The 12,037-nt window shown below is 32.7% G+C and overlaps 1 protein-coding gene across 1 annotated transcript in view; it reads right to left on the minus strand.

The window, feature by feature from the left end:
- LOC124358398 (protein O-mannosyl-transferase TMTC1-like) overlaps positions 1 to 12,037 on the minus strand; it is a 79,871-nt gene that overhangs the window by 9,993 nt on the left and 57,841 nt on the right. Inside the window, exons 9-13 of the mRNA XM_046810700.1 lie at positions 11,655 to 11,776; positions 11,392 to 11,559; positions 9,648 to 9,761; positions 7,907 to 8,050; positions 3,320 to 3,519 (exon numbers count right to left, since the gene is read on the minus strand). Of these exons, the coding sequence (XP_046666656.1) occupies positions 3,320 to 3,519; positions 7,907 to 8,050; positions 9,648 to 9,761; positions 11,392 to 11,559; positions 11,655 to 11,776 (748 nt within the window). The remainder of the gene's footprint in view (positions 1 to 3,319; positions 3,520 to 7,906; positions 8,051 to 9,647; positions 9,762 to 11,391; positions 11,560 to 11,654; positions 11,777 to 12,037) is intronic.

The raw sequence follows: 12,037 nt of genomic DNA on the forward strand, positions 1-12,037 counted from the left end.
TGTGTATGCCAGTCGCTGTCTTCGACTGTATTCCTCATGTCCCAACTTGCCAAATACCGTAACAAGTTTCTTCTTAAACTTGTATACTGCTCTCTCGTTGAGTCTCGCTTGAGATATGGCCTGCTGGTCTGGGGCTCAGCTACACTAGCACAAATTAATAGAGTGTTTGTGTTGCAAAAGCGTGCTGTTCGTGTACTTGCTGGACTGAAAAAACGAGAATCGTGCAAAATTGCTTTTAAAAGAATTGAACCTCTTAACGCTACCGTCATTGTATATTTTTGAAACAATAATGTTTGCAAAATTTAACAGTGTAGCAGTTACTGATGGAATCCGCAGTACACGAGCACAACACCCGGGCTCGAGTAAACCTCCGCCAAACTCCACACCAGACAGTTTGGGCAGCGAGTTTACCGCACAATGTCGGTGCCAGGTGCTTTTGGAGACTTCCTGAACCGCTGAAGTGCAATCCAAAATAAGGAAGAATTTAAAAGAAAATTAAAGGAGCATTTAGTGGCGGGTTGTTTTACACGGTGGGAGAGTTTCTAGTATAATGATATTTTTGTTTTATTGTTTTGTTTTTCTTGCATTATTAGTTGGAATTTGTAAACTTATTTAAATCGGGCATAAACTAACAAGTGTAAAGTTGTAACACGTTTTAAATTCTAAATTTTAAGTTTTTTTTTTTTTTTTTTTTACAATAATTATAATTATGTAGACTAATAAAAAATATTTAGTATAATATTTACTGTTGTATAACCATTGTATTTTTATTGTTTTACTTTATAACTTATGTATATACAGCATGTACTTGACTCTGTCATACAACAAAAAGTTGTCTTACGACATTAAAGGAATTTGAATTTGAATTTGAATTTGAATGTTACGTTATCTTTTTTTGTCATCATTAAATAAAGGTTTCATCATTATAATTCAGATTTGAGAGGTAAAGAATGAATATCGATAAATATTATTGTAGATTTACAATTACCCCTTTTATTTTCTGTAATGATAGTTCCTTCTATATTTCATAGTTTTCTACCCAGACCATAATAATATAATCAAAAATAATGAAATAATTACCTAATTAAGTCACCATAGTATTAACTAAACAGCAACTTAAAAAATAGACTCTAGTATTGAATCGCTTGGACATACTTTTAAAATTTAGACTATACACAAAACCAAAAACAGGTGTAGAATATCATTGTCATTTTAGTATAACATTCACTCATATAATCGTTAGTAAAGATTACTCAAAATATTTGGGTGTTTTGTGCGGTCACAATAAGAAATATTTGAATATTTTCACGAATGTAAAGAATTTTAAATGTATTCATATATTGAAACAGCGATTGTGAGCTATGGCATGTTATAATTAAACGTTTCAATACAATATTAAATAATTCAGCATCAAATCCGTTTTACTTTTATAATGTTTAATAATATAAAAAAGATTTTAATTAGCGATACATATCAATACAAAAGGTTCATTTTGCAGGGGTTAAGCAGTGGTTTGTTATCTAATGTTTTCTTCATCTTCTCTTTATGCTTATACGTAGGCTAGTTTTTGTGGGAAAGGATTTACTACATTAAGTAAGAAACAATCTTTATGTACAATATCGCCTTTCATCAAAATACGTAGGATTTTAACTGCAAATCTCAGTTCTCCATTTTTGTAACAAAAACTTGATTTATGGGTTTAAAGTATACAGTGTTAGTATATTATTCTTCCCATGCTTATAACTTCCAACGTCCATAGTTATTTTATTTTATAGTTATTTCATTGTGATTTACTACAATGATTATTTATACTAAAGTTTATTATAACATTCAGTCATGAGCTACCTATGAAAGTACTTTAAACTATTTACTTATACAGAAGTCGTTATAGTAAACAATTCTCCTTTCAGCTTTAGTAAGCTATTATACAACATACTGCAGTGTTCTTGATATTTGAAAAAGGATTTGCACTTTTTGTTGAAAACACTAGGGGATTATATTATCCTGCCATCCCAAGAAGTTCTATTCACATCTCAAACTCATCTTGAATGTTTATCTCCAAGTTTTATTTGAAAAGGTAATGCTCCACAATCCATAGTATACTCAATTCCTTCATAAAATGACTTTGAAATGCTATGATTCTTTCGCTGTACAGCAATATTTAAGTTCATCTTCTATATATATATATATATATATATATATATAAATGAATGTTTGTATGTATGTCTTTTATAGAAGCGTAAACTATTTGACCGATCATTATGAAAATTTGTATGTATATGTATTTTTCGACGGAGAAGGTTTATATGCTATTCATATTGATGTATCTCGCCACCAGGCGGCACTGCAAAAGTTAAGAGTTTTTAAAGCGCCTGTACACTATAAACTGCGATTAAGAGACAGTTAAGTATAATAAATAGCGAAAAACTATTTGAAGGCGCTAAGCTTTGATGTATATTTGTCTTCAAAATACATTTCTGCTTGAACTTAAAGCTTGAGTGTTAGACCACTTTATAATAAAGTACATGTACGTAGACAATGGCTATAAACATACACTTTTGACAGATTTTCTTGATCGTGGCAACAATACAAACTCTACATCGTCGTTGGAAATATAATTCACTTGAACCAGAAGTGCACATACACGGGCAAAGCTTACGAAAAGCGTGCAAAGCCGCGGGAAACAGCTAGTATACTCCACAATCCATAGTAGTATACTCAATTCCTTCATAAAATGACTTTTAAATGGTATGATTCTTTCGCTGTACAGTAATATTTAAGTTCATTTTGTATTAAAATATAAAGGTAGTTTTATTTCTTTGCTACTCTAAGTAACAAAAGTAAGTAAGTAAGTAAGTGTTATCTCTTTTTTTCTTCTAAATATTTTATTTTTCATTTGTTGTTGACTGGTAACTTACGGATGTTTGTTTTGATATCAATTAATTATGTGCTTGTTTGTAAGTAATACGTAGCTCCTAGTCATTCATTAGTTTATGCATGTTAGCCACCACTTGTAAATTTTTCATTGTATATTTTTTGATGTATTGGGTTTCTCCCGTTGAAATAAATAAATAAATAATATTTCTTCGATGGAAGACAATTAACATAAAAGAGATCAGACAAAAAGGAGAACATGTGGCAGAGAGAGCACAGATACACGCTCTTGTGGGTATTACTCAAATTGAAACATTGGTTAGAGCAGCAGCAAACAGACAGACAAACAAGCCAATTAATAAATTAATTAAACTGAGAGCTGCAGGGCAATTGGATTTTTTAAGCTCCATCCAATAACGTAAAACACTTGGAATATACTATTTACCTCGAGCGTGCAGCCAGTCTGCAAAGTAGGTCTGGTACTCTATAGCGTTGGGCAGCAGTCTAGTCACGTGATGTAACAGCCGCGCAGCTATTGGCGGAGGGTGAAGTTTGGCGAGTACCAGGTAGGCGGGACTGTAGGACGTGTCTAGCCGCAGACATCTTTCCAGCATTGCTACAGCCTCCAGCGTGCGATTCATTTTTCTAGAACATTCGAAAAGATTACTTATTTTGAAGAAGGTAATGCTGGGCAGTTATTTGGTTTTAATTTATACTGTAGTTTTCAAAAATTATTTAATAGTTAGATATACCAATACATGATATAATATGTAGAAAAATGGGGTCTTACTGAAAGCCGGATTAATTTTATTAAACTCATTGAGTGATGTATGCTTATTTGGGTTAGGTTGGCGAGAGTTAGGTTGGGTTGGGTTGTCGTGGGCTCGGTTAGGCTATTTATTTATTAAATGAACGGCAAAAAAATTGTATATAATTGTTCGGTGTCTTCATGGCTAAAGTGCAAAAGAATAACTAGCAAAAGCAAAATAATATGAAATTAATTAGTTTCAATAACAATATAAGCTAACATTGTAGACATTAGTATTTTTGACGTTTGCCATCTTTATGGTTACAAAAGGTATAACTAATCGTTTCAAGGACTGGAATCTCCGTCAGGTTGGGAAGGTATCACTTACCATTTCCCCCTTCTTTTCTTCTTCCTGTTCTTTATTTTTGTATGTACAAGACCTCCCCCACCTGACGAAGAGGATAGATTCCAGTCTTCGAAACGTTGTGTATATTCTTTGTAACCATAACTATGTCAAATGTCCGAAATCCTGTTATCCTGTCAATATCCTTCCATCGTCAATAACAAACTTTAAACAAAGAGCGTAGATAACTTAATACACATAAAATGACAAATAAAATAAATTTGGATAAATAAATAAATATATATATATATATAATATATATATATATATATATATATATATATATATATATATATATATATATATAAGATAATAAGCATAAATTATACAAATAGAACTACAGTTAAAAACAAAAATACATGATAATTTAAGATATAACATTGAGATATATATATATATATATATATATATATATATATATATATATATATGTATATATATATATATATATATATATATATATATATTGATTTATTATTGAGTTACGATTGGTTAGTTTATGTTTAGTTAATATAGTATAGGATATGTTGGGGTCCTAACAGAACGGAGATTCCTAACTCTATGGATAATTGGATGTGTCAGTTAGAGTATTTTGAGTCGTGCCGTAGAGTTCTTTTTCATGCACTGTAGTTCCCTGTGGTTATATGATATAAGTGTAATATTACGAATTTGCACTAATAATTGTCATAGCCAGTATCTGTATTACACCATAAAGTTAAACTATTAAATACGTCTTGTTAATTAAATGGATTTGCATGAAATCAATAAACCACAACTATGGTTTATGCCTGGGAGACATATAGACGGAATCAAAATAAAAGCGTGTGGATCAGAGTACAACATATTGAGATTATCTACTTCTTTTCCAATCTGTAATAAATCTCATTTCTCGTTGCGTTTCTGAGAGCCATAAAGAATATGCCATTGATATATTTTTTATATGTATTTGAGGTTGTGGCTCTCATTAACCGTGTTACTCCGTCTCCTACGACTGCTGACGGGATATCTATTACTGGTACATACCAGATATTTATTGATTAGGTATGAGGTAATATGAACGTATGTAAGAAATTGTGCTTATACTGCAAAATATATATGTTGGTGATTATTAAATTGTATTAAATAACAGTTGGGTAGACACCTAATAGAGTAGGAGAGGATCACTGATTCTAAGCTACCAAGATGAGCTCACATGACCTATTTAAAATGTTTGGATCCTGATTATTAGTTACGGGCGCTCGGTGAATTTGATTAAAATATTAAGGACTGATACAATAATATGTGAGCTTTGAGAAGGAAACAGTTTTCTAACGAACACCTTTCAATTATTTTTTATTTTGTGAGCAACATAAAAGAAAAATGTATGTAAAGAGTTGGAAAAGGAAGCACGAATTAAAGATTCAAAGCTTCATTGTAAAACATAGAAAATACAGTTTTTGTAATATTAGTACAATTTTATTTCTACTTCTTCTTGAAGGGTAAAAATCGTTGAAGTACGAAAATTTTGCTTTATTTACACATAGCGTATTTGGATATACCATTTTCGTAACTCTTAATAACACTATGAAAGACTGAGTTTCATTTTCCAGACAATAAATTCAATGTAAAGAAGTAGATTTACTTTCATCAATATCGATAAGCATTGCTGATAATAATTCCTTTATTGCGGTACAACCCTTGTTATTTCAACAAAGTAAATGTACAAACACAGAACATTACGTGATTACTATTGACAACGGCACACGTGTTGAGGCTTTTGACAAGTGATTGTGTCGGCGGAACGGCAAAGGTATTAAACAATGGTGAGCTCAAATTACTGTTTGGTAATGAAAACAATGCTGCAATCGATAGCAATCGGCTCAATGATGACGTCATTCAAAGTCTAACCGCTTGCACTGATTAAACATTAACCTGAATAGGAAAATGCCATATTTTTTAAATATAAAGTAAGGTATAATGTAAGACACATAAACAAGATATAATTTAAAATATACGGTGCGTTATTCTAAATAAAAAAGAAAATTCAAATTGTGAACAAACAATGCATTAAGTGTTGGTAATCCAAATAAGTACTGTGTACTTTATATTCTGAGTTAACCACACACCATATAGCATTTTCGTGAGAAACGGTAAAGCGAGTTACTAGTACATAAAGCAGATTCTTAAGCAGCTCTATGAAATTTAGATCATCTCTTTGTGTGAAGTTTGTTGCTGAAAATAGCTGTTATCAAAGGACAACAAACTTTACAACAATAAGATTAACAAGGAAAAACAACATTTCATCATAGTTTAAGGAATACAAATAGTCTCGTGTTTTCATTTTTAATATCGCTTAATTATTTGTTATTTATACAATAGTTTATAGGTAGTTTTTAGACGCATTTATTAAATTATTTATTTGTAATATTATTTGGTTATTTTTAATATCATTTTTTTATTTTTTTTAAGTATTTTCAAATTTTTGAATCTTTTACTTTTTATATTATATGTGGGGATACTTTATTTTATAATACCAAAATTATCTTTTTACACTAAATTTTAAAATTAACTGTAATCCATTGACAACTATGAAAACCTGCGATGACTGTATATGTATATAATCATTGTGTTTCTGATGAAGGGTTGGTTTTTAATGTTTTTGTAGTTTTGAACTTCTTGGAAGAGAATATATAATGTATATGTGTTATGTTTATTTATGTATGTATATATATAATTTTTACATTGGATTTATATATACGGACGTCTGTGCTACGTTGTAAATTACCTACAGTAAGCAGTAAGAACGATGTATACTAACCTGTAGACTTGGCCCAGGTTGTAGTGAGCATTGACGTGTGAAGATGAGATTTATATATACGGATGTCTGTGCCACGTTTTATATTACCTACAGTAAGCAGTGAGAACAATGTATACTAACCTGTAGACTTGGCCCAGGTTGTAGTGAGCATTGACGTGTGAAGGTGAGATTTATATATACGGACGTCTGTGCCACGTTTTAAATTACCTACAGTAAGCAGTAAGAACGATGTATACTAACCTGTAGACTTGGCCCAGGTTGCAGTGAGCATTGACGTTTGAAGGTGAGATTTATATATACGGACGTCTGTGCCACGTTTTTTAAATTACCTACAGTAAGCAGTAAGAACGATGTATACTAACCTGTAGACTTGGCCCAGGTTGTAGTGAGCATTGACGTGTGAAGGTGAGATTTATATATACGGACGTCTGTGCCACGTTGTAAATTACCTACAGTAAGCAGTGAGAACGATGTATACTAACCTGTAGACTTGGCCCAGGTTGTAGTGAGCATTGACGTGTGAAGGTGAGATTTATATATACGGACGTCTGTGCCACGTTGTAAATTACCTACAGTAAGCAGTAAGAACGATGTATACTAACCTGTAGACTTGGCCCAGGTTGTAGTGAGCATTGACGTGTGAAGGTGAGATTTAGATATACGTACGTCTGTGCCACGTTTGTAAATTACCTACAGTAAGCAGTAAGAAACGATGTATACTAACCTGTACACTTGGCCCAGGTTGTAGTGAGCATTGACGTGTAAAGGTGAGATTTAGATATACGGACGTCTGTGCCACGTTGTAAATTACCTACAGTAAGCAGTGAGAACGATGTATACTAACCTGTAGACTTGGCCCAGGTTGTAGTGAGCATTGACGTGTGAAGGTGAGATTTATATATACGGACGTCTGTGCCACGTTGTAAATTACCTACAGTAAGCAGTGAGAACGATGTATACTAACCTGTAGACTTGGCCCAGGTTGTAGTGAGCATTGACGTGTGAAGGTGAGATTTATATATACGGACGTCTGTGCCACGTTGTAAATTACCTACAGTAAGCAGTAAGAACGATGTATACTAACCTGTAGACTTGGCCCAGGTTGTAGTGAGCATTGACGTGTGAAGGTGAGATGGTTATAGCGGACCGGAAATGAGTCTCGGCTTCACTCGCTGAGCTCATCAAAGTCCCCAGGTTATTGTGGGCGCTCGCGTACCCCGGCCATAACCTAAAAGTATAATTATTAATAAAAATTACTCGTTCCATTGTTTTAGCCCATATACAACTCATGTTAATTCTGCTTCCTTTGCTGTTTAATAATTATGTTGTAAAGTAATACAAGCTTAGATAGAGGAGTTACCGCATTTCACGTAACGGGCTTCGCTAATGCTGCATGCAGATTTCAAGGCTATAACTCATTTCAATCTCGAGATCTCCTACAGATAAACATACAATCACAAAGAAAGGAAATGTCTACATTCTCCAGATAGACAGAACAGAAATCGCCTGCATACTGAGTGATAGCATTTAATAACCCTCAGGCAAATCCATAGTTGGGAGTGCCGAAGGCCGAGCGGTCTAAGTCATTGGACATTAGGTTTGAGTTAGAGATAACGCAGGTTCAAATCCTGTCTGTGACCGTTACACTTTTTATCAGTACCTTGTACTGTATCGACTCTCCCCCTTATTCTGTTTGATAAGCGCCTCGCACAGGCCAGTGGCCCATGAGGACGGACAGAATAAGGCTTAAAAGGGGATCGGCCTCTCCTTGAAACAAAATAAAAAAATAAATCCCATGTATGTATGCACCTTCTTCAAACTCATGCTAATCTGTATATACATATATATTAAGTTTGTTGCAAATGTTTCAAGTCTATTATTCATTTTAATCTTAAGATGTCATGCATACAAGCATACAAATATTACATTTTTATTGTTTAAATGTACAAAGTTAAAATTTTCTATATATTTAATTTACGAAATACTGTATATAATCAAATTTATAAATTAAAATTATTGTGTTGGCATTATAAATGGCGGCCAATCCAAAATTACAAAATATATTAGATAAAACATTTAATGCTTTATGAAAACTTTATAATAGTACTGAAGTGTCTTTACTGTGATGTTAACATGTTGATGGTAACTTTATCTCGATACGACAAGTAACAACGGAGTATAAAGGTTTAACTGAGTACTATTCCACACTTAAATAAAATATCTTAATTTATTACTAATGTTCTTCAAGTGTTGATTAATAATTAGCTGATTGTTGCAGGTAACAGCTGAAATCACCTGTTCATTGCTGTACACTTATTATACATTTTTTTAGCTTTAGTACATGATGTTTGCCGGATTTATATTAAAATTTTGTTTTATTTGTTTTCTGAATTGTAACCAAATACCAGTTAATAAATAGAGACCAGTTATATTTCATAGCTAGTGCTCAAAATGACAAAAATGAGTTGTTTCAAAACGTTCATCTATAGGTAATCCATATTCACTATCCATGTAAATGCTTCAATACCCCTTTTTATAATATTATCACAGTTTAAAACATCATATTGTCGTTATTTTGAAACCACATACGATAGTTGTTTTTAAATTTGCATAAAAGTATTAATTTGAATCAATATTTAGCAAATGTTTAGTTTATACCTTAATTCAATAAATATTTTCTATAAAACAAACATACATTTATACAGTAAAGTATAATATGAATGTACTAAATGTGATATTTCTTACTTACCTTAAACTAAAAAATAAAATGGTGAGGTTCAGTAATTTATGGACACCCTCTATATTCAACAACTGAAAGCATGTACCTGAGAGCCTCCCTGTAGTGAGAGATAGCCAGGTCAGGACTGTTGGAGTCTCTGAGGTGGTTGGCAAGGTTGTAGTGCATCTTGGCGTTGTGAGGTAGCGCTTTGATCCCTGCTCTGTAAAACACACACGGTTTCACTAGAGTTGACTCTAGCACGTTGAATAGATCGATCTATACTGTGTGTGCCAGTTTGCCGGTGCTCTCTTTCCTAGCAGACCAAAACTCAAAGAACATTTTCAGTAAAGTCACCTGGAATCTTTTTCACCTAGGAAATACCAGACCATAATCATATAAAATTGTCAAAAAATTAAAAAATAGGTCATATTGTTCATAATTTGAAATTTAATTCCTCTTATAACAATTAAATAACTGTATCCGTTTATAAATAGCAACTGAAAATGAATTCACTGTATGAAAAATTATTATTTTAAGCTATCTATACCTAGCTTCAAATCCTCTTTTGTGTAAAACATATGTTATTGTTAAATAACTTTATTAACGTGTTACTCTCCCTCGGAGAGGTATATATGTTGAAAAGAGAAAATAAAATGTAAGTGCCAAAAATAAGTTATCTTATCGCCGCAGTTTCGTACTTCTACTAGATATAGTCCAAGTTTGCACTCAAAGGCTGTTCAGTTTGTGGGACAATTAGTTTAATTTGAAATAGAACTCATCCTCCTATTGAAATGTTTTTAGTATTAGAGGTTATTTTTTGAAAAATATAACGTCATAGTTGTTCAAAAACGTTATCGTTTTACTGTAAAGTCCAAAGTCCTCCACACACGAGTCTTCTTTTTTTCATTGTTAACTATATTCTTAGAGGTCTGTGTTTTCCAGAGTTCCTGCTACTAAATAAACCGAAAAAAAAATGCAAAGGTCGATTTTTTTAGGTAAAAAATTTATAATTAAACTGTGCGAAAAGGTGGAAAGATAGATAGAACACCCAGTGGAAATTCTATAGGTATAATTTAATATCCTTATATATATATATAATATATATATAAATAAATATATATATAATATATACGTAAATATATATAATATATACATAAAGGGGTCCAAATTCCCTTTTAAGCATTATTCTGCCAGTTGAAATATGCTATTGGCCTGCAAGAGTAAAATGCATTGCATGCATGTCATGAACTAGTTTTTGTATAAATTAAATTTAATATCAAACCTAAATGTAATTAATACAAGATATTATTGGTAGCTTTGTAAACTCAGACCATGTGACTGAGTATCATCAGGGCCGGAGTAAGTACACAATAATATCCCTCAATCCAATAATGCTCCAGAAGTTACCAGATTACAGTAACATATGAAAAAGAACCGAATTAATTGGCCTTATGTGATCCATGGGTATTTGCGTAATCTGTTTTCCAAAAGGTCACAAGAGCAAAAACTCGTTTCACTAATTAAATGAGGGGGAACAAAACATGCAATAATTAAATTACTTTCCTGTATTTTAACTGAAAACTGTTTGAATAAACAGCGAAATGTAACTTGGGTATAAGTGCACTTTTCGTATTTGATATTCTGAAACTGCAGGTTTTAATAAATATTATCTTTATATAGTTACTACTAATAGGCTACTAATGTTTAGCCAAGAGGTTATGAGATTCATTTTCGGGGATATCAATACAAAGTGGTAAATGGGTTTGGACTGTTTCTCTTAAAAACGCTTGATGTAACTGATAAGAAAATACTCTGGAGTACATAGAACTTCCTTAGAACAGTTATCTTACCGAACCAAAGACTCCCGAGTCGACCAGGCTTTGTTCCTGTCAATAGTTTTGCCCGAGAAAGACGCACCAAGAAGAAGGAGACTGACAAAGATGGCGGTACGGTGCCGAGGTGGACAGGTCTTGTGCAGCTGTTGAGCACCATAACACACCAAGAGAACAGCGCCTAGGCTAAAAGCAAAAAGGAAACCTCAGTGAATTAAGTTTTACCGGGAGGAAAGATAAAAGCTATTATATAAGGTTGAAAGAAATGTAAGTATATTTACCTAGGTATGTAGAGAACTCTCTCAGCAACAACAAAGCCCACGGTGAAGAGCAGGTTAGTAGCAGGTAGAAAAGGCACTGCCAGCAACAGTGATCCTAACACCAAGGGCGCATGGCGTTGGCTCTACAGGACATATCATGTTGTCTCATGTTAAAAGATAACAACACTTATCTATATTACGTTTGGAACTTAATAAAATGTGTAAATAATGAAATATAAAATACATCATTCTACTTCTGAAATATATAATGACAATAATTTTTACATTCGTACATACTAACACAAGGTGTAGGCTAAACTACGTGTCACGTATTAGGCTTCGCTGAGGTTTTATACCAAATGACAGCTTTATAGCTTACTAGCAGTAACCCGCGACTTCACACG

The sequence above is a fragment of the Homalodisca vitripennis genome, chromosome 3 (genome assembly GCF_021130785.1).
Source record: "Homalodisca vitripennis isolate AUS2020 chromosome 3, UT_GWSS_2.1, whole genome shotgun sequence".
NCBI classification, from domain to species: Eukaryota; Metazoa; Arthropoda; class Insecta; order Hemiptera; family Cicadellidae; genus Homalodisca; species Homalodisca vitripennis.